This window comes from Colias philodice, chromosome 6, assembly GCF_061535455.1.
Source record: "Colias philodice isolate Cphi_HAF_F1 chromosome 6, ilColPhil1 Martin Lab GWU primary, whole genome shotgun sequence".
NCBI classification, from domain to species: domain Eukaryota; kingdom Metazoa; phylum Arthropoda; class Insecta; order Lepidoptera; family Pieridae; genus Colias; species Colias philodice.
The window spans coordinates 12,747,250-12,774,689 of NC_143091.1; the positions used below are offsets into that span (position 1 = coordinate 12,747,250).

At 35.0% G+C, this 27,440-nt stretch overlaps 3 protein-coding genes across 11 annotated transcripts in view; all 3 read right to left on the reverse strand.

The window, feature by feature from the left end:
- shop (sulfite oxidase) overlaps positions 1-27,440 on the reverse strand; it is a 73,492-nt gene that overhangs the window by 172 nt on the left and 45,880 nt on the right. The window contains exon 12 of one of the 2 annotated variants that reach the window (XR_016315799.1): positions 25,001-25,162. The exons of the other annotated variant lie outside the window; for it this stretch is intronic. The gene's annotated coding sequence lies outside the window, so the exon portion shown is untranslated. Of the gene's footprint in view, positions 1-25,000; positions 25,163-27,440 lie in introns of those variants that run through there. 2 annotated transcript variants of the gene reach the window in all.
- Positions 2-13,738, reverse strand: LOC149488146 (uncharacterized). 4 transcript variants are annotated; one of them, XM_089696875.1, is made up of 3 exons: positions 13,722-13,738; positions 12,568-12,712; positions 2-2,127 (listed from the first exon to the last, which is right to left on the reverse strand). In XM_089696875.1, the coding sequence occupies exons 2-3, from the start codon at positions 12,582-12,584 to the stop codon at positions 69-71; spliced, it is 2,076 nt and encodes a 691-aa protein (XP_089553001.1). In that variant the 5' UTR covers positions 12,585-12,712; positions 13,722-13,738; the 3' UTR covers positions 2-68. The 4 variants fall into 4 exon arrangements, with proteins under 4 accessions (XP_089553001.1, XP_089552998.1, XP_089552999.1 ...); XM_089696872.1 differs by lacking the exons at positions 12,568-12,712; positions 13,722-13,738 and adding exons at positions 8,985-9,140; positions 9,294-9,573; XM_089696873.1 differs by lacking the exons at positions 12,568-12,712; positions 13,722-13,738 and adding an exon at positions 11,222-11,358.
- LOC149488147 (uncharacterized) lies at positions 20,351-25,991 on the reverse strand. Of its 5 annotated transcripts, none has more exons than XM_089696898.1 (4): positions 25,956-25,991; positions 25,378-25,521; positions 23,397-23,573; positions 20,351-22,614 (listed from the first exon to the last, which is right to left on the reverse strand). In XM_089696898.1, exons 2-4 carry the CDS (start codon positions 25,440-25,442, stop codon positions 21,456-21,458), a joined length of 1,401 nt encoding a protein of 466 aa, XP_089553024.1. In that variant the 5' UTR covers positions 25,443-25,521; positions 25,956-25,991; the 3' UTR covers positions 20,351-21,455. The 5 variants fall into 5 exon arrangements, with proteins under 5 accessions (XP_089553024.1, XP_089553022.1, XP_089553023.1 ...); XM_089696896.1 differs by lacking the exon at positions 25,956-25,991 and adding an exon at positions 25,815-25,923 and having other exon boundaries at positions 25,378-25,543; XM_089696897.1 differs by lacking the exon at positions 25,956-25,991 and adding an exon at positions 25,861-25,917.

Here is a 27,440-nt window from a genome sequence, read left to right on the forward strand (position 1 = left end):
GTATTTAAATAAAATTATAATATGAATTATTAAAATATTATAAAAACCATTTAATTACTTTAAATTACCTACTGTTCTGATTTTTGGTCTATAAAATAGGATCTCAAGAAAAATAAAGTATTTAATATTTTATCAGGATGATTGCTGAGTGTCTTATAAGCATGCTTTGATGCATAGAAGTATTGTTCAGCTTCAGCTATGGCTGGTACAACAGATAATAGATATTCGTAAGCCGTCGTCAAATACATTCCGCGACTACCCCCAAAACTTTCATAAATACTGATTTCCCCCATAACTATACTTTTCAAATCTAACTGCTGCGACTTCAATTTTTTTGATGGTAATTTATCATGACATGTATTGTTGATTTCCTTCTCTAATTGTTTTTCTATTGATAATTCTTCGTCGTCTTCTGCTCCTAACGGATCATCAAACGATTTTTCATTTGCTTCTTTACGATTCGGTATTCCTTCTGCCTGTTCGGTGTCTTTTTCTTGCTTTAAACGTTTCAGCAATGATACTATTATGTCTACCATCTCATCAGAAGATGGTTTTACAAATGTATCATGATCCTCATAGTTATTATAGGAGTAGCGATCGTGCAAATATTGCAATATACTAGACATCTTTGAACGCCGCTCTTTAATGTACTCTCTCAACTTTAATGCAAAATTTTGACTTGTATTGTTTTTTTGTTCATCCAATTTTCTTAACATAAATCTCAGTGCAGCATCTGCGGTTAGAAGATTGGCATTGGGTTTACACAATGCAGTAATTGTTGCTTTAATAACAACAAGGCTGTCATGGGTTTCTGTCAGAAGTCGTAATTCTTCATCATTTATAAATAAATCCACCTCAAAATATTGCATACATTTTTGAACTAATTCTTTTAATTTCAAGAAGCGCCCGATCATTTCACACATCGAAGTCCAGCGTTTTTTGCAGTCCATTAATAAATGAATTTCTTTACCGTATTTTTTTCTTACCAAATTTTGCAAATAAGCATTTCTTGATGTTGAGTTTTTAAAATAACGAACAAGTTTTCTTACTTTATCAATTGTGTCCCTGTATATTAGTTGCGGGTTAATTGAAATAGGTTCGCTAATAAGAAATGGATCGGTCATATCTATTTCATCCGTAGAATCTTCATCGCTTTCATCTGAATTTATGTAAACTAAATTATCTGGTATTAATTCTTTTCGATACAGTCTATTAACTACAGCATGCTGTACTGCTTGAGCTAAACACAATTGTGTCTGATTTACAATAGAAAAGTCCACACCATTTGTAGTAAGTGAATCATCACAAGTAAATGCCGTTATATCACCATTCAATGTTATGTTATATTCACTTAAATAAGCACTTACTTTTTTTAGAAATTCGTCAAATTCAATTGGCATTGTAACTTTAAAAAGACCTAGGTTTTTTGGCCCACCAAAATTTTGATTCTTATTGTGTATATTAATAGAAAAGTAAAACTGATTGCGTGACGTCTGATATTGTTGAAAACTTAAACAAAATTTGTAATTTTCATATTTGTAACACTCGAATTTTTCCTCCAATTCAGCCTTTATAATATCACCTTTTGCTGTCAATATGTTTATAACTTCTGCAACTGAAGTTGGCAGCTCAAATCCTACATTAGCAAAAAGGCAACGCAAATCCAACGACGTACAAAAATTGCTCAAAGAAATTCCATCCAGCGCTGCCATTCTTGCAATAAGTAACTTCATTGATTCAGATTCAGAATGATCATCTCCTTGTTTTATTTTCTTTGCAATAGGTTCATCATCAATAGATTCATCGTTTTGTACTTCACTTTCAAACGAGATCTCGGCAGTAATTGGTTCTTGCTTAACTATTACTAAATCTGTATCTAGAGTCGTATGTTCTTCACTATGGACTCGTGACGAGGCCTCTCCAGAACATTTTTTAGAAAATTCCAATTTGATCTTATGTCTCGACCGCAAATGTCCATGTAACCCACTCGTGGAAGATCCGGATGTTTTTATAACTCGAGAACATATCTTGCACTTAGCAGACTGTCGGTCGCTAGATGTTAGAAAGTAATTCCACGTTGATGATGGATGTCGCTTCTTGCAATATTCTACAAACTCCTCTGTAGACCTGAAATTTAAACGATTTATTTGTGATAAGTTACAAAGTTATAATAATCCATACTAATATTATAAATGCGAAAGTAACTCTGTCTGTCTGTCTGTTACTCAATCACGCCTTAACTACTGAACCAATTTGCATGAAATTTGGTATAGAGATATTTTGATACCCGAGAAAGGACATAGGATAGGTTTTATCCCGCAAATTCTACGGGAACGGGTTTTTCTTTGAAAACGCGGGCAAAGCCGCGGGCGGAAAGCTAGTATGTAATATGTACAGAGTATACCAGCTATACACTTTACAATAAACATGTAACAAGATTATTGGTTTGTTCACTGAGCCGAAATTATACTTTAAGGGGAATGGGAGTTGATGATGCGTAAAGGGCGCTACAAATTAATTATTATTAGGTGTCGAAAATATAAAAAACCTCACTGTATATCAAACTTCGCGCATCTTGCTGAAATATTTTAAACTCTGACAAAGTGGTTTAGTAGCTGACTAATGATTTATTATTAACGAATTACAACTCAAATATCATACAGTCTTTTATCTTTAATTACTCAGTAAAAAATCTTTTAAAACAAAATTAATCGATATTTATGGCATCCAAATCCGAATAAATAAAACCGATTAAATTAAAAATAGGGTTTTATCGAAATAAAAAAACGTGTATTTAGTTTTATAAATTTATTCAAAAATAAGTAACTACCTACATTACAATATTTTCAAAGCCATCATCCTATCAAATTCATACAACGATTTCAGCGGGAATCTTTCAGCTCTGGAAGTACATTAATATATAATTTGTACCATGAGTTTCAGTTCCATTTCTTTTTTCCAACATTTGTCATCTTGGGTAGAAATCACTTTCCTTATTTTCACCCCTATCATGAAAACCCACCTCTGCTTGCCCTCTCACTCTTTGCTTTCTTTTTCTCAGCCACCTTACACCTTACACCTTCCAGTGTGGGCACCGATAAAAGGAAAATAAATATCTGCAAAAGTTTTCAAGCGAACCGTGAACGTGTTTCTTCTAAGGAAGCGCGTACTATCTTAGGCCACAACTTGGTTTACCAAAATCCTAAAATCAGCAGACAGATGGGTTGTACTTATCAGACGAAGTCTGAAGCACTTGTTTGTATACCATACCAATTATTTGTATACCATACCAATTATTCTTTACCTTATTTTCTGCCGTCCAATATCTTATCACGTTGCAGCATCATTTGCCAATCGCTTCCAATCTACTAGATCGTAGTTTTAATAATATGTTTCTCTACTCTCGCACATATGAAACGATTTTAATGTTTGACAGCAATGAATAGAAGTTCGGCAGATGTTCGTCCCACTGATACATTAGGTACCTAACCCTGACAATGTTTTCATAACCATAACGCACCATCTGCAAAATCATCAATCACAAGTATATAGTTCAGGTAGATTATAAACTACCCAAAAAATGAAGAATAATTGTAAGCTGGGTATTTGGAAAAAAATTATTGATTTTCTTTATGTATTTTAAAACTGTATTATTAATAATATTGATATTTAATGCAAAAAAACTTCAAAATTTTTTTCAATTAAAAATTAACAATCAATAAAAATAACTACGTTAAAAAACCGACTTCAAAAACGGAAAAGTAAAAAATAAAAAAGATTTGATATTATGTATTAATTACTACATACTTTGATTTACTAAAAAGGTTTGATGTCGGTGCACGGGCTTAATACTAAGTGCTTAGTATGCTTACAATTTTACGGCGTTGTATACGTTCTTTGTCGCTTTATTATACCTACTAGCCTGTAATAAACTCAACTGTCGGCATTCTTCGAAAACCGTTCTTTTGTTTAACGAGTATTTACTTTTACTATGGACAACAATCTATACTAATATTATAAAGAGGAAAGGTTTGTGTACTCGGATTTATAATTAGACAAAGTAAACTGACAGCACCTAATGTCACTTTGTAAAATAATGTCGCCATATTTAAAGTAATAGTGAGGAATTCAGTTCTCATTCAATCAGATGAATGTACAATGAGTGTGAATAGTTCATCATTTCAAACTATAAAATAACATTATTTCTAATTATAATATAAGTAATGCCCTGCGGTTTCACCCGCATAGATAGCGATATCGTTACAGTGAAAAGTCTACTATAGGTCGGACTATAGGTTTAATTTTTAATCACATGAAAATCACCTTTACCCCGTCCCGCACTACGGCCTTTTTTTTTTTGTTTTAGTGGGGAAATCTTTCATATAGATACCCATTACCCACGGCCTCCGGGGGAGGGGCCGTGGGTTATGTCGGATTCCTACCGACCAAAACCCCACTGTGTTCCGTCAAGACGCATATTGGTAAAATTCCTCCGTGACCCCCGCACTACTCGAACAGAACTATTTTCTGTAGATTGACACTTTTAAAAATTCGTTATATCTTTTGAATGGAATATCCAATTCTTTTCATTTAAAAAGTATTTTGCTGGTATTGAAAAAGTCTATAATAAAACATCATTTAATGGGATAAGGATTAATATATGTGTATCGATAACATGGTTTGATTACTGTCGCCACTTCTATTTACTTTGAAAACGTAAAAAAGTTGTTGTAGTAACATAACTACTGAAGATGGACATATGGTATCGCGGACTTTCTTGTAGATATTGATCCATTCTATAATACCGTAGAACATTTTTTTGTTCTATCTTCAATAGATTCCGCAGCGTACGCGATGACAGAAGTTTTATTGAGGATTTTTTTACACCTTGGGTTACATTATTGCATTTTTGGTAAGGATCTCTAATTTTTTTGAAAATGCAATATAGCCTATGTTGCTCAGTAAAGATGCAGCTTTCTAATGGTGAAAGAATTTTTGAAATCGGTCCAGTAGTTTTTGCGTGAAAACCATACATACATACATACATACTTACAAACTTTTCCTCTTTATAATATTAGTATACAGGGTGTCCCACTGTTGGTATACTAAGCGCGAAGGAACTTGTAGTTTTGCATGCACTGATCACGTAAAAAATACATAAACAACAAAATTACGTTAAAAAATTTTTGATAATTTTTTCCTGAAAATCCATGTTTTCTTCTCTAGCTTCGCGCAGCCGTCATATACCGCTTCTCTAATGTGAGCATTTTGTATATGAAAACATAATCTTAAACGATAGCTCACGTGCTAGTGGCAAAAATGGGCGGGTTGCTTGCTATGGGTGTACACATAGAGTTTTAAGATTTCATCTATTTGAAAAAAAAATGCGTCTGGAATTTTTTAAGTATTTTTTACGTACTCAGCGTATGCAAAACTATAACCTCCTTTGAGCTTAGTATACCAACAGTGGGACACCCTGTAGATAAAGCTATCTATGATATAAGTTACTAGTAGACTGTAATTATAATCATTTTTTTTATTTTTATTGTTACGCTGTTTACGTTATTGTTTTTGTAATTTTTTCGGTAATTGTAACTATTTACGTTGTGTTTGTTGTCATTGTTATGTTTATTTGATGTTATATTGTTACACACTAAATATTCACTAGACGATCGATTCAATTTCATTCATTCCCGATTTTCAATCATTCACTTTGTGACAACGCTATTTTTATTTCATCAAAAACTGACAACACAGTAAACGTCAGTTTACTTAGTCTAATTTAAAATCCGAGTATAATTATGTAAGTATGTATGTATGTATGGGCGTATTCAGAAAGAAAGCTTGAAACTTGTAAGCGCTTATAAGCGCTTATCGGCGCTTATAAGCGCTGGTAACCCGCGCAGGAAAATATATGAACATGCGCTTATAAGCACTGATCGGCGCCGACAAGTTTGTTGAAACTTGTTGAAACTTGTCGGCGCCTATCAGCGCTTATAAGCGCATGTTCATATATTTTCCTGTGCGGGTTACCAGCGCTTATAAGCGCTTATAAGTTTCAAGCTTTCTTTCTGAATACGCCCTATGGTTTTCACGCATAAACTACTGGACCGATTTCAAAAATTCTTTCACCATTAGAAAGCTGCATCTTTACTGAGCAACATAGGCTATATTGCATTTTCAAAAAAAATAGAAATACTTACCAAAAATGCAATAATGTAAATTGTAACCCAAGGTGTAAAAAAATCCTAAATAAAAATTCTGTTATCGCGTGCGCTGCGGAATCTATTGAAGATAGAACAAAAAAATGTTCTACGGTATTATAGACTGGATCAATATCTACAAGAAAGTCCGCGATACCATACTACAACAACTTTTTTACGTTTTCAAAGTAAATAGAAGTGCCGACAGTAATCAAACCATGTTATCCATACACATAATATATTAATCCTTATCCCATTAAATGATATTTTTATTATAGACTGTTTCAATACCAGCAAAATACTTTTTATAATTTGGAAAATCCAAAAGTGCACGCCTCATAATTTTTTTTAAATAATTATTTATTAATTATTATTTTTGTTTATTTAATAACAATTAAACCACATCGAATCAGACCCTGAAAAATTAAAGGGTTCTATTCCTGAGCATACTCAAGCGTAAGAGAAAAAAAAAGACTCGATTAGTAAAGTATTTCGGTCGCTATCGTGTTAACAAGAAAATCCTCCGCACATACAGACACACGGACGTCCAAGACAGAACTTTTTTAAACTGTTTTTTAACTAGTTTAAATAACAAAAATGACATCAAAAATATCATGAATGTTAAAAATAGTGTTTTTTCTTAATATGTGTGTGTATGTATTATCTTACAAGTGCAATGTATGATACATAAAGACATTTTAAGTTTGAAAAATCAGATGTTTTGCGCGAAGTGACAGTAGTACCTACCCACCTCAACGCTTCGCTTATGAGGCGTGCAAAATTAAATTAAAAAAGACGTGTGGCACTCGGGGACTGCCGCGGTAAAGCTATTGCATAGCATGCCTTCAAGCCACACCTCCGAGCCCGTCGGAGTGGGGAGCGTGAGGTTTTTTCGTTACGGAATTTCTCGATTCGGTCCCCGCGCTCAAGGCCCGCGATACAAGCTATTTCTATATACATATATATCTATATATATAAAAGAAAGTCGTGTATGTTCCAACACTTATAACTCGAGATCTGCTGAACCAATTTTCATGGTTTTAGATTTGTTGGATTTATCTCCGACCAGAATAGCAGAATAAATTATAAAAACAACAAAAACTAGACGAATAATTATTAATATTTCCCAAAAAATTTGATTTTCGTACGTAAGTATGTCAATCATTAGTTGTCAATCCTGTCAAATATGGAAAATAATGTTTGACATTCATGCGTTCAAAAATGTATTATGTGTAAAATAATTAAAAAGTAAAAAGGGTGAATAAATATTGTTTTTATTTATTTTAAATCAATTATTAAAAAGTACAATAAAAGCAGATACATAAAAATTCCTCAAATATTTGTGTTTACGCGTGTTTTCAGAAATTGATAAGGTATTTTTGGTGAGGAAACTAACCAAGGAGGTTAGTTCGCTTAATTATTAAAAAGAAATTCTATAAAAATTAAAAATTCTGACAATTATAATTTGTTGCAATTTCGTCGACTGCTTCAACAATATTGCGTTGAAATAATATTATTATTTCGTACACATTTCGTAGGTATAACTTTAAAATTGAAACGGAGCCCCTGACTCATTGGTTCGAACCAAGCTAAATTGCGTTTTGAAGATTGCATCCATTTACGCCATGCAATTAGCACAGGAGAAGATGCATAAAATGTTGGTCTATTGATTTTTTTACCGGCGACATACACAGGTAGCCCAAGTGAATATGTGCAAGATGCAATGACATAATACCTAATATTTTCGTCATTATGGTCGGCCAGATCTATATTCATTACATTTATATGTAATACGAAATGGATGGAAATAATTCAACTGTTGCTTCCCGGACAAATATCAAATGATCGGCACGACAACGTCACCACACGTGTTTTCAAGCAAAAAATCCGATCACTGATGAGTTACAATAAAGGAACACATCTTTGGGATTATTCAATGATAGATGTATTCAATCGAATGACGAAAATCTGGCTTGCAGCATGCACACATTTTAATTTGGTTAGTCGAAAGAATTCGGGCAGATAAAATATATGAGTGTGCGGGGATTGCTAAGGTAATTTGAAATAACTTTTAACTTTTTGCATTAGCAATTGGTTTCAGGATTACCTGAAACCGATCCAGACCGACATGACGTTGTTATCACGAATATGATTCATGGACCATCTGAAACCATCAACCACCAAACACCATGCATGGTTAACAGCGAGTGTATCAAAAGATATCCACGAAAATTGATGGCAGAGACCATCACAGGCAACGATGGTTACCCACTGTATCAGCGTCGATCGCCCAATGATAATGGTAGTGGTGGTACACAACTAAAGTGATACGAAACGATGGCGTGGTCGATAACAGTTAAAGAATGAAAAGAGTTAATCCATGCTGCACGACTTATTAAAATTCAATCATTTTTCTCTGAGAAGTGTTTGAAGTAATAAATTAAAATACTATTACATATCAATCCATATAAATATTTATTTTGTATCATTGTATTGAGTTCATCAGAGCCTAAATTAGTTCAGCTAAAAGGTAACACAACATTCATTGACAGGGCGGTACAAAGTTCGCCGGGACAGCTAGTATATAGATATAGTAGAAATTTTTTATAAAGAAACCTATAAGTTAAGTTCATCTAGTGTGACTATTCTAAGTACACAAGTGACATAAATATTGCTGCAATTGCTTGCTTGCAGAAATTCCTAGTGTGAGGAAATGTTTTCCCATTAATGTCTCATCATCTAATAAATAAATCACATTATAATATGTAATTATAATCTTACTCCATATTAATGTCTTCCGACTGATCAGCAACATCTTGAACTGGTTCAAGTTGCACTGGGTCTTGCACTTCGGCTGTGACCTCCATCTGGCTAGCAGGCTGCTCTACCGGTGGCTCCACAAATTCATACTCAGGGAAGTTAGGTATGTCTCGAGTTCTAATATAAAAATATACATAATTATAGCCATTAACTATAAGCACTTATAAAAATAATTGAAATTGCAGTTTCAATTTTTTAATAGACAATATAACTTTAAAAGAATGGATTTGACTTATCACTTGAAAATCAGAATTGGCATGTGAAACTTACCCAGATAGGTTCATCAATTTTAGTTTCTTGAACTTCAGTTGCGAACATTTCTTCTTATGGTTCTTTTTGTTAGCCATTTTGACACTCATCACTTATGTACATGTGTGGGTAGAAAACTCACGAGTGCCAAAGTATGTATATAGAGTACTCACTCATTTTCTTTCACTATTTTTTTCATCAGTTTTTTCATTAATAAATTCACTTTGTTTATTCATATTTAAAACACTTTATACACAAGTTTTACGAGTACTATTCACTGTTGTACATGGATCATATATATACGTCTTACTTTCTCAAAAACAGCTGTTTACGTATTCGTCCAATTTCGGAACAGCTCGTCTCGATCCGTGCGAGCTTCGTACAGTCTACACCACAGGTCTACACGCATACGTCTAGTGCTAGTCGCACGCACCCAAACACCGTGCCGAAGTCTGCCGAACTGAAATGGTGTGAGACCCATTTGTAAAAAAGTCTTCAAATAACGATTTTCGTGGGACTTACCTCCGCCATACTTGGAAAATACCACAATGTACATATAATAGAATGCCCTGACGGTCATCTTTGCTACGTCATAGCTACCCCCTCCATACCCCTAGGAAGTGACTGCCGCACTTTTTGTGTTCAGAAAAACATGCTGATTAAGTGAATATCAGTAGTTCGTACAGCGGAGATAAGTCCCACGGAAATGAATTTTATTTCAATTGGGGGCTGTACTAAAACGACGATACACGGCTTTGCTGCACCGCTGTGCCGTTTGGAGGGGGGGAGTTAAGTTTTTCGTTACGGAATTTTTACATTCGGTCGCCGCGCTCAAAGTCTGAGATAAAAGCCCTCGGGACGGCACTTCACATTGGAACGTCGAAGAGTTCGAACCTTCCACTACTAGGAACTATTAACCTTTTCTTTGCTAGTGTTTAATTTAAATGTGTAACGTAACGGTTTTTAAAAATGATTGTATTTAAAGTGATTGTATTAAAAATGACTGTATTGTATGGTAAAACTGACATGATTAAAAAGAGCAACTATGGAGTTTCTTGCCGGTTCTTCTCTGTAGATACTGCTTTCCGAATCGGTGGTAAATGTTAAAAATATGTACCTAATGACGTTTCAAAAGTGCTTCTAGAAGAAGTCTAATTGAATAAAGAAATGTTTGAGTTTGAGGTGTTTCTTTGCTCGATTACCCAACGCAACGCCCACAGCTTGAAAATAGATTCACAATCTACACCTTTCTCCGATAAGTATATTATTTAAAATAAAAAAAAGACGGGTTGCACTCCGGGAGTGCCGGCAGAAGTGAAAACTTGATTATTATTAACGTTGAGCATGTTTGATATCCATCCGTCTTACGCTTTTTCGATCAGGTCACGTGTCCTGGCGCGAGTTTAAGATTTTATACCCCAGAAAAAGTGCTCAACGCCGCTAAAGAAGTTTTCACTTCAAAAAGACGGGTTGCACTCCGGGAGTGCCGGCAGAAGTGAAAACTTGATTATTAACGTTCAGCATGTTTGATATTTTGGAATGGTATCCGTCTTACGCATGGAATATAAGGGCTAAAAAAAACCGTCTTACGCTTTTTCGATCAGGCCACGTGTCCTGACGCGAGTTTAAGATTTTATACCCAACGCCGCTAAAGAAGTTTTCACTTCAAATATAATAATAACAACTAAGTAGGTAACTGAAATATAATTAAGACACTTGAAAGAATATTTGTATAAATCCATTCCATATCTACCGATAACGCCCGATAATATGAAAACCGTGCGGCAAATGGCAATGGCGGCAATGAACTTGTCAGAGTCTAGAGGCAATCACAACATAGGTAATAGGTACGTAAATATGTATAAACGCTTATAATCCGCAACACACGAACAATAAACACACAACAGATAAAATGAATACAAAAATTAAAAAACAACACTCATACTTACATATTAAACAAAATGACGATAGACAAAGCGTGGTTATTACGTAACGCTTCAATACCGACTACTTCGAGACTCCCTTCTCGGTGAAACACCGCTACCCGTCCCCTTCGTACCGCGACCGGCATTGGAAAATGAACCTAGCGCGATAAACCGAAGACTCCGTATCGCTTACCGCACCGGTATTGACCGTAAACCGGTACCGGCCGGATTTATAAATAGAATGGTGACGCGCCGCCATTATTGTTATCGTAACGACTCAGTAAATAATTATGTAGATAGCATTTTGCACTTTTGCTGTTTATACCGAATGATAGTTTCTATTAAAAAATTGTATTGCAGAAGTAGATGGAAAAATTGAATGTTATAAAAATATATCTCGCTATTGTTTTATATTGTAGTTAAATTAATCTAAATTCTTAATTAATGGACTAAAAAATAATAATTAATGATATGGTGCTTACTGCTTACCTATAAAATCTTTTGGCTCATAAAATTTTAAAACATTAAATTCACAAAAGCATAACCACGGCATAACCTTCGATTTTTAAGTAAAATAATTTTATGGGAGTTAAATAGTAAAAATAATGTTTTTCAATTTCAGGAGGAGTTCATAATACCGGATATACCTAACGAGCGCTGTCTGAGATCCGCTGCTAGATGTTAAATTGAAATGAATTGTTAGCCGTTCGCGCGAGCTTCAAGCGGCAACCATCCTGTTTGCATTACCGAAGACGGGCTTTTAATTTTACAACCGACAATGTTCATTGTCTAAAATTTTTCAGGATTACCTGAAAAATAATGTTCATTTAAATAAATACTTTGGTATGCAAATACAGTTCTTGCTCCAGTAATTTAAGTATTCACATCATAGCGTTATATCCTAAGCCTAAAGTTTGTAATCCTCTTTCGATAAAGATCTCGTCGATCAGGTTTATGAGTTCATTTTGTTTATAAACCTATAAAACCATCTGCTGCAAAAAATTTCTTTTCGACATAATATTTTGTAGGTCTGACTATATCTAGATTCTACGAATCTCAAGAAAGTTTCTATCAAAATAGGAAAGTGGTTTTTTGCAATTTAAACAAGCAAATTATGCCCATTGAAGTATGCCAACCTATTATCCGCTTGGTATTTCAGCTACAACAACCACCGGTTTTATAATTTTTACGAAAAAAGGAAAAACTGTTTGTATGTACGTTTTGCACAAAAAAAACTAAATAATTCGAGTCCCAGGAAAGTACATAGGACAAATAAAAGTTTGTATGGGGATGTACTAATTCTACGCAGACGAAGTCGCGAGAAAAATATAGTGTATCTAATAGAATAAAATATAGGAGTATGTACTTACATAAGTATGCAATTCATTCAATTCAAATCCTAATTGTTGATTTTCATCGCATGAGTGGATTGTTTCATGTGCATCCGTCTTAGATCAATCCGTAGGCTCTCTTAAAATTGGTTATTGATGCAACAATTCGCTTGAATTAATAAATCTGAAAACAACACAAAAAATAAATTTACACGATTGTGCATAATTGCGTCCAAATAAAATTTACAGTCGACTCTAAAACTTCATAGATCTATGCCAACAAAACGTTCCCAGTAGGCATAGCCCATAACTGCTTCTGAAGAGACGTTGAAATATTTTTTTTTATTTATTTCGTGTGTTAATCATAATCATAATCATAATCATTTATTCACCATAAATATAAAATTAAATAAGACCTTATAACACTCAGGTGCAAAACTGCATGAGTATTTACTTGAACAGGGCAATGTAGGGTGATCACAAGAACCAGTGTAAGTAGGCCCGCGGCTTACGCATAATCTATACTAATATTATAAAGCTGAAGAGTTTGTTTCTTTGTTTGTCTGTTTGTTTGTTTGTTTGAACGCACTAATCTCGGGAACTACTGATCCGATTTGAAAAATTCTTTCGGTGTTAGATAGCCCATTTATCGAGGAAGGTTATAGGCTATATTTCATCACGCTACGGGCAACAGGAGTGGAGCCACGGGGGTGAAACCGCGCGGAGCAGCTAGTTGTTACATAATATCAGGTTCACGTTATACTAGCTTTCCGCCCGCGGCTTCGCCCGCGCAGTCAAAGAAATAGGTACCCGCATAGTTCCCGTATCCATGGGATTTCCGGGATTGCATCATTTTCCCGGGATAAAAAGTAGCCTATGTCCTTTCTCGGGTATCAAAATATCTCCATACCAAATTTCATGAAAATTGGTTTAGTAGTTTAGGCGTGATTGAGTAACAGACAGACAGACACAGTTACTTTCGCATTTATAATATTAGTATGGATAGTATGGAGTATGGATAGAGAGAGGGATCCCGACCCTTTTCTGATCCCGAAAATCCCGGGACTGTACTTGGCTAATCCCGGTATTTTCGGGATTGATATTATTCTATTTTGCATTCTACGATCCATTGCGCCTAGCCTAGATTATACCTTAGCATAAATGATAAAATTATATAACGATAAAAAACAAACCTAAGGTAGGATACGGATACGGACTATACTGGTACGGCCCTAATAATAGTAGACCTTAGAAGGCACTTTCCCACTCGGAATTTTTAGGGTTCCGTACCTCAAAAGGAAAAAACGGAACCCTTATAGGATCACTTTGTTGTCCGTCTGTCCGTCCGTCCGTCCGTCCGTCTGTCAAGACCCTTTTTCTCAGGAACGCGTGGAGGTATGAAGCTGAAATTTATATCAATTACTCAGGTCTACTGTCCCTTGAAGCTGTGAAAAAATCAAACTTCTAAGCCAACGCAATCAAAAGATACAGCCGTTTATGCCGCAAATTTTCGACACTTGCAAGGGAATCAAAACCTACAGGGTGCTTCCCGTGAACTTAGAATCTTGAAATTTGGTACAAAGCAACGTCTTATAGCATAGATAAAGGAAAAATTACGAAAACCATAAATTGTACTTTGTAAACCTTGCAGGTTTGTACGGAACCCTCGGTGCGCGAGTCCGACTCGCACTTGGCCGGTTTTTTTCAATAAGGTAATTCCCCTTCGCTTAAGGTAACTCCCCGACGCGGACGGGCTAACATCAAAATATTGTTGCGTGGTAATTGGATGCTTTGATTTTTCTAAGATTCTATTTCTAAAATTCTAAAGAGTGCTTTTGATTTGTATATATGTTTTATTTTATTTTACTATTATTGCAACTAAGAAATTAACAATATTAAAAACATCTTTTGAGAAACTATACTTCAATTTTTTTTATTAGAACCCAATTCCCACATAAGGCTGATCCCGGGATAGTCCCGGGATCCCGGGATTACCCATCAAAAATCCCGTAATCCCGGGATTGAAAAACATGCATGATTAATTTTGGATTTATACAAGCGGAAATGTTGAAATGCCATACCATGCGACGGTTGGAAGCTATACTTGTCTAATAAACACATTATTCCTTATAACTATCCAATTTATTAATCTACACTAATATTATAAAGAGGAAAACTTTGTTTGTTTGTTTGATTGTAATGAATAGGTTCATAAACTACTGTCTACTGGACCGATTTTAAAAATTCTTTCACCATTCGAAAGCTACATTATCCACGAGTAATATAGGCTGTATATTATCACGCTAAGACCAACAGGAGCCGAGCCACGCGGGTGAAACTGCGCGGCACAGCTAGTTAACAATATATGTAATTACTAATTAGCAGTTAGTGTAATGGTGGAGCCTCAACAGCTGTATATTGAGCGACAGTCATTATTTCATGCGATGTCGGTTATTAATTCGGCCTACTCGATTACTTACCAATAATTGGCCGACACTGATATGCAACAGTCGGCTAATTAGCATTCAATGGAATTGTCGGCCTGTCGGCATCATCACGCGTTGTGCTTTGTTGTCAATGTGAAACTTGGTTCAGTTACACGTACACCGAATACGCCGCTGTATAGTACGGCAATAGATTTTTTTTTATTTAGTAAGTTTTATTGTTTATTTGTATCGCATACACTTCACTGATTTTAAAATTTCTTACTCAGTAAAAACATTTATAAATCCATAATAACATAGGCTACATTTTTTTTTTTATCTCTGACTAGCTGTTCCCCGCGGTTTCACCCGCATTGCTCCGCTCCTGTTGGTCTTGCGTGATGATACAATATAGCCTATAACCTTCCTCGATAAATGGACTATCTAACACGGAAATAATTTTTCAAATCGGACCAGTAGTTTCTGAGATTAGCGCGTTCAAACAAACAAACAAACTCTTTAGCTTTATAATATTAGTATAGATTAATTCAGGCAAAGCGGAAAGAAGGGCTTGTCTTGAATAGTTTGCTTTTACTTTAATAAAATAAGCTGCATCAAAGAGCAAAGGAAGATATTTATGAAATAAAGAAAACACGGCTGTGAAGAAAGGAATTTTTAATTAATTCAAAAGGGCAACTAGCTCCAATGTAGCCGTGGAAAGCATTCTGGATTTTACTATGAACTTTGTAATTTGAGCACAGGTGTAGCTTGTTGCATACATTGCAGGGCATAATTTTTGGAATTATCGATCAATGAAACAGATGCTAATAGTAGGGGAGCCCAAGAGGGGATTTTGGGATTTACTCGAGCGCGTCAGATTACTATAAGGGACGGTACCTTAGCTATTCATTAGTACCTCTAGTCAATATGAGCAGTTATGGTTGGTGGGTGCGCTCAGGGGCCCCGCTGTAAAATTTGAATAATCCATAATTCCCTAAGGTTGAGCTCGAATCGTCAGATTAGCGAAATGGGAGTCCCCATTAAATTCTTATATTGTAATTAACCCCCCCATATATTAATCTGACGCGCTCGAATAATATTACTTTAATTTTTTACCCTTTCTTCATAGCAATTAAATCGCCACTTAAATCGTCAGATTAACGTATACTTTTTTTCAGTGACGTCCTGGAGCATGCAAAATATCAATATCTAACGCGCTTGAGTATTTCCAAGCCAATTTTTTTCTTTTTTAAATTAAAAAAAATCAAAAAACCCTTCCCCACCGCTAAAAGTGAAAACATTATAGGACCTTTTTTTCTCGCTATGGTCTAATCTACCAATTCTAATAGGTTCCCGTGACGCTCGAGTAAATCCACATTTAGCATCCTGGGCTCCCCTACTATAAATGGCGCACCACACACGGGTCATAATAATATTAAACCTACTTGTTCTACCTATACTACATTCAATTGCTTTATAAATATCACAACATAGTATAATAAAAAGTCACTTTCTCTGTCCCTATGTCCCTTTAATGTATGCTTAAATCTTTAAAAGTACGCAACGGATTTTGATGCGGTTTTTTTAATAGATAGACTGAAGGAACTTGAAGAGGAAGGTTTTAGTATATAATTTAATAGGTTTTAGACAAAGCGGACGAAGCCGCGGGCGGTAAGTTAGTAAATTTATAAAACACGAAGATTTTTAAAATTGTAAGTAATGAACACAATCAATATTAGATTAACTGTAGATAATGGTGTCTATGTCTGTTACTCAATCACGCCTGAACTACTGAACCAATTTGCTTGAAATTTGGTATAGATATATTTTGATACCCGAGAAAGGACATAGGATAAGTAGGTTTTATCCCGGAAATCCTACGGGAACGGGTTTTTCTCTGAAAACGCGGGCGGAAAGCTAGTTTATTATAAAACTAGCTTCCGCCCGCGACTCCGTCCGCGCGGATGTCGGTCTTCGCGTGGATGGTCTCCATTTTGATTAACTCTGACAATGACATCTTATAAATATCTATTGGACCCAAATACGGTTAGGCCTATAATAATACGCAACGTGTGTTCGCGGTTCTACAGAACAACGTCTATGGATAAAACTGAAAAATTAAGATTAATTTTTTTTCTACGTATTTTTCCAGGATAAAAAGTATCCTATTTTACGCCCAGGATAATAAGGTATAATTATACCAAGTTTCATCGAATTCGAACCGTTAGTTTTCACGTGATGTCTTCACATACAGACAGACAGACAGACAGACAGACAGACAAAAAATTTTTTAATCACATAATTTGTGAAAAGAAGACCCATTCGTAAAAAAGTCTTCAAATAACAATTTTCGTGGGACTCACCTCCGTCATACGGACTACTGATATCCACTTAAATTGGAATATTTTCTGAACACAAAAAGTGCGGTAGTCACTTCCTAGGGGTATGGAGGGGGGAGTTATGACGTAGCAAAGATGGCCGTCGGGCCATTCTATTGTGTGGTATATCTATATAATAGAATAGATAACTACTGGACCGATTTACTTAAAAAGGATGTCAATTGAAAGATAATTAAATAAACATTATTGCACGCCTCATAAGCGAAGCGTTGAGGTGGGTACTACTGTCACTTCGCGCAAAACATCTGATTTTTCAAACTTAAAATGTCTTTATGTATCATACATTGCACTTGTAAGATAATACATACACACACATATTAAGAAAAAACACTATTTTTAACGTTCATGATATTTTTGATGTCATTTTTGTTATTTAAACTAGTTAAAAAACAGTTTAAAAAAGTTCTGTCTTGGACGTCCGTGTGTCTGTATGTGCGGATCCTTTTTCTTGTTAACACGATAGCGACCGAAATACTTTACTAATCGAGTCTTTTTTTTTCTCTTACGCTTGAGTATGCTCAGGAATAGAACCCTTTCATTTTTCAGGGTCTGATTCGATGTGGTTTAATTGTTATTAAATAAACAAAAATAATAATTAATAAATATTTATTAAAAAAAAAATTATGAGGCGTGCACTTTTGGATTTTCCAAATTATTTGATTCCTAGGATTCATTAATGTAAAACTATAATGCATACTTACTAATATTATAAAATGCGAAAGTAACTCTGTCTGTCTGTCTGTTACTCAATCACGCCTAAACTACTGAACCAATTTTCATGAAATTTGGTATGGAGATATTTTGATACCCAAGAAAGGACATAGGCTACTTTTTATCCCGGGAAAATGACGCAATCCCGGAAATCTCACGGGAACGGGAACTATGCGGGTTTTCTTTGACTGCGCGGGCGAAGCCGCGGGCGAAAACCTAGTTACCTATATGTATAGATTACCTAGAAAATTTCCCTTCATAGTGTGTATAGGTGATATTAATTTTAAAGTCAGGTTAACTCAAAGCTAGAAACACGTCATCCGTGGGGGCAAGTAGGTAATTGATGATGATTGAGCAAGGTTTGATGTCGGTGCACTGACTTTATACTAAGTGCTTAGTGTTTGGCACCGCCTTCAAACCTATTTAATAAATAGCACATCTAAATAATATGTAGTAATTAATAATATCAAATCTTCTTTATTTTTAACTTTTCCGTTTTTGAAGTCGGTTGTTTTTAACGCAGTTATTTTTATTTAATACTTTTTAGTGTATAATTTTCAACACGAATCAAACGAGCCCAAACTTGATAAAGTTGAGTCAATGTACCTATTACTGAGTTCCTATGGCCACCTTCCGATTCCATCATCAAATCAGCTCTATGTCATGATGATGTCTCATCGCTATCCAATTTACATACGTATACAAAATTTCAGCTCAATCGGTACCGGGAAGTGAATCAAAGTTACTTGCTACATTCCAATTAAGTCATCGAGTACAGACAAAAATGATCATAAAATAAAAACTAATAGGCCTAGACGAATAAAATTTTTATCGGGCCAATTCGACACCATCCCGCATCGAACAAAAAAAGAATCACGTAAATCGTTTCAGAAACCTCGGAGTAATCGGTGTACATACATAAAAAAAAATATACCGGCCGAATTGATAACCTCCTCCTTTTTTTGAAGTCGGTTAAAAATGGCTTTAACTTCAATTGTAAGTGCTTATTTGACTTTTTTTTAATTAAGTAGGTAACTACATTTATAATTGTATGTAAAACTTTTTTGTAAACTAACAATCCACTCCTGCTTCCCCCATGGTACATATTAAAAAATTTTCAAAGGAAAACCCGCATAGTTCCCGTTCCCGTGGGATTTCCGGGATACAACCTATCCTATGTGTTAATCCAAGTTACCCTCTATATGTGTGCTAAATTTCATTATAATCGGTTCAGTAGTTTATGCGTGAAAACCATACATACATACATACAAAACTTTCCTCTTTATAATATTAGCACAGTATTACAATATTATTTCCTACAGTAAGGAAACGCCTTTGATGTCGCGCGATGCCGCCGCCAGCGTAGGTACTTACGCTGCCACACGAACATGGGTTGCAACAAATGGGAAATAAAACAATTGTGATTATTAATATTATGATGAAATCATTTATTCATATGTACATTCAAATTAATTGCGATTATTAAATCTGATGTAATTATTTGTTCATAAATATATAATTACAGATATTGCACTGCTAAATATTATTTACGTGGACACTTTATTTTTGGATTTTCTTAATTGTATATTATAACACTAGCTTCCGCCCGCGACTCCGTCCGCGCGGATGTCGGTCTTCGCGTGGATGGTTTATTTCTCCATTTTGAGTAACTCTGACAATGACATCTTATAAATATCTATTGGACCCAAATACGGCTAAGCCTATAATAATACGCAACGTGTTCGCGGTTCTACAGAACAACGTCTATGGATAAAACTGAAAAATTAAGATTAATTTTTTTTCTACGTATTTTTCCAGGATAAAAAGTATCCTATTTTACGCCCAGGATAATAAGGTATAATTATACCAAGTTTCATCGAAATCGAACCGGTAGTTTTCACGTGATGTCTTCACATACAGACAGACAGACAGACAGACAGACAAAAATTTTTTTAATCACATATTTGGGTTTGGTATCGATCCCGTAACACCCCCTGCTATTTATTTTTTCAATATTTTCAATGTACAGAAATGACCCTTGTACAGATTTATTATATGTATAGATAGAATAGATTTAACTAAGTAATGCATTCGCATTGGGATGTACAATCTGATTAGAAAATAATGAGGATACAATTAATACAATATTTCTGAAATATTGTTTCCTTCTGGGATTTCAATGTAGATTTACATCCGTAAACGGAACATTTTGTGCGCGCCATAATAGAATATGTAAGTACCTATGTATAATGCTAATAAATATTATTTTATTTTTTTATTTTTTATAATAAAATTATTACACAAAAAATACGACTGCGTCGTTCTTTCGCGCTAGGTAAGGCAAACTAACCTAAGGTGTTTGCCTAAGCCCGCGTCGCCCGACCCCCCGCCAGTTCCCCTCCGTTTCTCTGCACAAGTACATTCGCTTCCGTACTGTATAGATATTGTAATACTGTGATATTAGTATAGAAGTATAGATTACGTCGTTGGTATTATATTATTATCTGTGCTACAGGTAACATCGAAACACCTTGTCTAAGAAGTGGTATAAAAATGCTACTGCCTATATTATGTACACGACTAAAAATTTTGGAATTTTTAGATTGATTATTTATTGATATCGTTAATGGCAAAAGCAGAATATGTTTTATTTGGCTTACAAGCACTATTCCAATTTTCAGCAAGAGCCAAAAATATCTTGCAATAAATGCAGCCTCTTGAATATAATAGCCCTATATTATTTGAGAGGCCCTAGACTATTATTGATTTCCAATCTGTGTTTCCAATATACCTACATACAACAATGCACGAATGCATGAATAATTAATTCAAGCCTTTATTTTAACAAGATCAGGAAATAAATAGGGAAATTGTACATTTTAAACTCTCATCTTTGTTAGTCCAACAATGACTACAAAAAAAATGACTTTAGGCACTTTAAGCGTATTTTAAAACACGCCTATTCAGATTAAAAAAAAGACGGGTTGCACTCCGGGAGTGCCGGCAGAAGTGAAAACATGATTATTAACGTTGAGCATGTTTGATATCCATCCGTCTTACGCTTTTTCGATCAGGTCACGTGTCCTGCGTGACGTCTGATACTGTTGAAAACTTAAACAAAATTTGTAATTAATCAATTGTCATATTTGCATTTGCATTTTGCCTTCACCTTTTGCGGTCAATATGTTTATAACTTCTGCAACTGAAGTTGGCAGCTCAAATCCTACATTAGCAAAAAGGCAACGCAAATCCAACGACGTACAAAAATTGCTCAAAGAAATTCCATCCAGCGCTGCCATTCTTGCAATAAGTAACTTCATTGATTCAGATTCAGAATGATCATCTTCTTGTTTTATTTTCTTTGCAATAGGCTATCATCAATAGATTCATCGTTTTATACTTCACCTTCAAACGAGATCTCGGCAGTAATTGGTTCTTGCTTAACTATTACTAAATTTGTATCTAGAGTCGTATGTTCTTCACTCTGGACTCGTGACGAGGCCTTTCCACCTTCAAACAAGATCTCGGCAGTAATTGGTTCTTGCTTAACTATTACTAAATTTGTATCTATAGTCGTATATTCTTCACTCTGGACTCGTGACGAGGCCTTTCCACCTTCAAACGAGATCTCGTCAGTAATTGGTTCTTGCTTAACTATTACTAAATTTGTATCTATAGTCGTATATTCTTCACTCTGGACTCGTGACGAGGCCTTTCCACCTTCAAACGAGATCTCGTCAGTAATTGGTTCTTGCTTAACTATTACTAAATTTGTATCTATAGTTGTATGTTCTTCACTCTGGACACGTGACCAGGCCTTTCCACCTTCAAACGAGATCTCGGCAGTAATTGGTTCTTGCTTAACTATTACTAAATTTGTATCTATAGTCGTATGTTCTTCACTCTGGACTCGTGACGAGGCCTTTCCACCTTCAAACGAGATCTCGTCAGTAATTGGTTCTTGCTTAACTATTACTAAATTTGTATCTATAGTTGTATGTTCTTCACTCTGGACACGTGACCAGGCCTTTCCACCTTCAAACGAGATCTCGGCAGTAATTGGTTCTTGCTTAACTATTACTAAATTTGTATCTATAGTCGTATGTTCTTCACTCTGGACTCGTGACGAGGCCTTTCCACCTTCAAATGAGATCTCGGCAGTAATTGGTTCTTGCTTAACTATTACTAAATTTGTATCTAGAGTCGTATGTTCTTCACTCTGGACTTGTGACGAGGCCTTTCCACCTTCAAACGAGATCTCGGCAGTAATTGGTTCTTGCTTAACTATTACTAAATTTGTATCTAGAGTCGTATGTTCTTCACTCTGGACTCGTGACGAGGCCTCTCCAGAACATATTTTAGCAAATTCCAATTTGATCTTATGTCTCGACCGCAAATGTGCATGTAACCCACTCGTGGATGATCCGGTGGTTTTTATAACTCGAGAACATATCTTGCACTTAGCAGACTGTTGGTCGCTGGATTTTAGAAAGTAATTCCACGATGATGATGGATGTCGCTTCCTGCAATATTCTACAAACTCCTCTGTAGACCTGAAATTTAAACGATTTATTTGTGATAAGTTACAAAGTTATAATAATATGTAATATGTACAGAATACACTTTACAATAAACATGTTACAAGATTATTGGTTTGTTCACTGAGCCGAAATTATGCTTTAAGGTAATTATGTATTAAGGTTTAAGGAGTTGATGATGCGTAAAGGGCGCTACAAATTAATTATTAGTAGCTGTGTTATTAGGTATCGAAAATATAAAAAACCTCACTGTATATCAAACTTCGCGCATCTTGCTGAAATATTTTAAACTCTGACAAAGTGGTTTAGTAGCTGACTAATGATTTATTATTAACGAATTACAACTCAAAGATCATACAGTCTTTTATCTTTAATGACTTAGTAAAAAATCTTTTAAAACAAAATTAATCGATATTTATCGCATCCAAATCCGAATAAATAAAACCGATTAAATTAAAAATAGGGTTTTATCGACATAAAAAACGTGTATTTAGTTTTATAAATTTATTCAAAAATAAGTACCTACATTACAATATTTTCAAAGCCTATCAAATTCATACAACAATTTCAGCGGGAATCTTTCAGCTCTGGAAGTACATTAATATATGACGGAAGAAAGGCCCCAAGGCTATTTTTAAAAAGAGTGACGTCAGCATTGTTTTATTATAATAATCGGTTAAGTGGTTTAGGAGTCCATTGAGGACAAACATTGTGACACGAGATTTATATAATATATTATATTATAAGATTTGTTTTTAAATAAATAAATTAAAAATATTATTATTAAATCAACTTACGTATCCATGTAAGATTTTTCTGCTTTATGTTGACGAAATTTCCTTTGACGTTCAGCATTTGATTTTGGTACAGTTTTTATTATTTCTTCATTTTTCTTCAAATTTTTCTGACGATAATAATATGCCCTTTGACGTGCATTAGTTTTTTCTCTTTTTCGCTCTTTACGCTTTTCTTCTCTATAAAACAAAAATATCTAGGTATAAATAATAGGTATAAATAATTAGGTATAAATAGTGTAATGACACACCAAAACAATATTCATTTAGGTATAAAAAAATAACAATATTAAGAAGTGATTATCAGTTGCAGTAGTTCCCGAGATTAGCGCGTTCAAACAAACAAAATCTTCAACTTTATAATATACACACCGGCACAATTAGCGGAACAGAAAAAAAAGTGAGACTATGAGATAATAACGCATATATTTGACGAAAATGTAATTAGATACAAAATAACAAGTTGATTAACATCTTTTAACAACGACTTTGAAAAGTTTTCGTTATTTTTTATTGAAAAATAAAGAAATTTGAAATAAGTGAAATTTTTAGATGATTATGAACCATCACAAAAAAATAAAAAAAGTAAGCATGAAATGATTTGGCAATAAAATTAAAGCAAAATTAATAACGAGTGTTTCCCCCTCTTGCTCTGATTACGGTTTCCATTCGTCTGGGCATGCTACAGATTATGTTATCGATGATTTCTTGAGGCAACCGCTCCCACTTCTCAAGTAATGCGTTTCCAAATTCATTCAGATTGTTGGGGGGTGGCATTCTGGATTTAACCCTTCTTTTTAGCAAGTCCCAGACATGCTTTATCGGATTCATATCGGGGGAATTTGCTGGCCACTGCATCACCGGTATACCTACGTGGCTCAGATATGCCTGTAACAATTGTGCACTATGAGCACGAGCATTATCTTCCATTAGAATAAAGTCGTCACCAATAAATGGGGCAAATGGTACAAAATGTTCTTCTTAAATGTCTCTGATGTATCTATCTGCTGTCATGGTCCCTCCTGTGACTATCGCTAACTCCGTGCGAGCTCTCAAACATATCCCTCCCCAAACCATAATCGAGCCGCCACCATAAGCCACTGTGTGTTCAAAATTAGACTATATTTGGCGTTCTCCTCTGTGTCTCCATATTCGCTGTCTCCCATTGATCTGTTTTAAAAGAACTCTGCACTCATCAGTAAAGAGAACCTGCTGCCATTCGTTCAAATCCCAGACGATGTTCTCGCGTATCGGTTTCTGTTCCGCTAATTGTGCCGGTGTGTGTATTAGTATAGATAATATCATTTAAACTTTCTCTGCGCGGAATTCATGTGCATTATCTTAGATACACCAAAAGCAAAGGTACTGAATAGTACACGTGCTTGGTTTGATGGTTTCTGTTATATACATAACTAGCGGTCCGCCCCGGCTTCGCCCGTGGTACATATTTTGCAATAAAAAGTAGCCTATGTTCTTTCTCAGGGTCTAAAGATTGTCTGTGCCAAATTTCATTAAAATCAGTCCAGTAGTTTATGAGCCTATTCATTACAATCAAACAAACAAATTTTTCCTCTTTATAATATTAGTGTAGATGAAGAATGAATTTATTTATCTTATATATAAAATTCTCGTGTCACAATGTTAGTCTGCATACTCCTCCGAAACGGGAGGACCGATTCTCATGAAATTTTCTGTGCATATCGGGTAAGTCTGAGAATCGGCCAACATCTATTTTTCATATGTAACACGGGCGAAGCCGGGGCTGGCCGCTAGTCTATATATATAATATATATATACATATTGAGAATCTAAATTGAGAATTTAAACTATATGCATGTGTGTGTTTAAAAGAGGGCTACTTTTAATATCGCTCATTTTATTATCAAAAATTTAGGTTATCTTTAGCAGCACCTATTAAATTTTCAATTCAAAATTAATACTGCATTTGTGATAATAATAAAATGTATGTATATAGAGTACTCACTCATTTTCTTTCACTATTTTTTCGTGACTTTCTTCATTAATAATAAATGCACTTTGTTCATTCATATTCAAAACACTTTATACACAAATTTTACAAGTAGTTATTCATGACCGTTTTCACCAACAACCCGTATTTAAGTGTCACCTAAGTCAGTTTTAGGGGATACCTAACATAAAATTTGCTTTCACCGACGGATAAGTGTCACTTATATCGTTAGGTAGCCCATAAGGGGTGTGAATATTCGACCCCCTAACGTTTAAGTGACAGTTATTTATCCTATTTAACGTATTAGAAATGGATAGCGACGACGATACAAAGATTTAGAAGCAATTGAAGATATAGAATTATAAAATAACCGAAGTTTGCTAGGGCGAACGCGAATTTACCGTGAAAGATCAAAGGCTTAAAAAAAATATGATGACAGATAAATTTTGTACACGTTTTCTCTTTTCTGCCATTATTCTTTATAATATAATTACAAACACCAAAGAAAAATAACACGAATCAAACAACGAATGCAACCGGCAACAAAATCAAAACAGAACCCACAGATTAGGTATTAGTACGAGTAACAGAACCTAAATAATTTCACGAAGCGACTTGAGTCACGCGATGACATTGTCATTTGTCATTAAAAATGTCACTGTGAAGTAGGGATGGGTAAAAAATATCGATATATCAAAATATCGATATTTTTTCAGAAAAAATATCGATACTAATTGGCGATATTTTTTCCCGTGATATATTTATTTTCGATATTTATTTTCAGATATCAAAATCGATATATTTTTAAAGCTCTGCTGTCTGCTCATGCGCCACATCATGATTTTGACCAAACCGATTTCTTAAATTTAGAAAATAAAATAAAAATAAAAATCCCTGTTTTCCAATTACAGCACTAGAGCGCATTATGCGGCATAATGCTTAACGTTGAATGCGAGGTTGAATGTTTCAACTACAGCAACGCTTCGCACAATCGAGCACTCACAGTTATAGAAAATCTATTGTGTCTGGGACCGATCGGGCCGCTTGGGGCTCAGTGGGTTAAGGCACAGGTTAAGGCGTGATTGAGTAACAGACAGACAGACAGAGTTACTTTCGCATTTATAATATACTAGCTACCCGCCCCGGCTTCGCACGTGTGCAATGGCGGCCGGCCGGTACCGCCGCAAACGCTACGTCCTGCAATTTTTAAATCTGTAATATCTTCGAAAATATTCACTTAAATCATACGGTGTAAAGGGCCATATAGATCTATATTAAATGAACAATGTATTCAAGGTATTTAATTGGTTAAGGATTAATGCTGTATTAGTTAAAATCGCTTCGAAAATTAGCCATTATTTGTCGTAAAAAGTAAATGACAAAAAAAAGTTATTGTGGGTTATCCATAAGAGATAGACATATAGAGATAAACTACGATAACATGGCGCGCCCCTCCAAAATTCAAAACGTTTGAAAGTATTTGTGAAAGTATTTACAATGCACCACCAAGATTCACAACGCATGTGTGCGTAATGAGACGGCCGTCAAACAAAAACAAATCCACGGATTTGTTGCTCGACTAGTCACGCTCTAATCGCTCATTATTATTAGTAATGGCGCTGCACTGACGTATTCTATGAAAACGACACGTGCGTTGTCTTGGGCGCTCGGCAACTTATGATTAGTTGACCTGTGACCAACAAATCTGGACGTAAAGTACTAAAGACGAATACGTACAACTATATACAAACTCCTTCGTAAGGATGTCACTACACACATTGAAACAGTAATTTGGAGGGGCGCACCATGTTATCGTAGTTTATCTCTACCATCACGGACTTTTCTGTAGACCTTTTCAATGTGTACAATATTTAGTACATTATTTTGATAAAACTCGTAGGGTTCAGCCTGCGTTTGCAATGTAAGCGGAAAAAATGTAATTATATTACGACATCACATTAGAAACCTCAAAAATAATAGTACTTCTCCACTATTTAATGGATGTTATTATACATATAAATCTTCCTCTTGAATCACTCTATCTATTAAATAAAACCGGCCAAGTGCGAGTCGGGCTC

Coding starts and splice junctions, on each gene's coding strand:
- LOC149488146 (XM_089696872.1), bottom strand. CDS start 9,382: ATGAGTGTCAAAATGGCTAACAAAAAGAACCATAAGAAGAAATGTTCG. Junction 9,141..9,293: donor AAATTGATGAACCTATCTGG/GTAAGTTTCACA, acceptor TTTTTATATTAG/AACTCGAGACATACCTAACT. Junction 2,128..8,984: donor TCGGAAGACATTAATATGGA/GTAAGATTATAA, acceptor TTTAAATTTCAG/GTCTACAGAGGAGTTTGTAG.
- LOC149488147 (XM_089696898.1), bottom strand. CDS start 25,442: ATGAATGAACAAAGTGCATTTATTATTAATGAAGAAAGTCACGAAAAA. Junction 23,574..25,377: donor AAAATAGTGAAAGAAAATGA/GTGAGTACTCTA, acceptor TTTGTTTTATAG/AGAAGAAAAGCGTAAAGAGC. Junction 22,615..23,396: donor GAAAAATCTTACATGGATAC/GTAAGTTGATTT, acceptor TTTAAATTTCAG/GTCTACAGAGGAGTTTGTAG.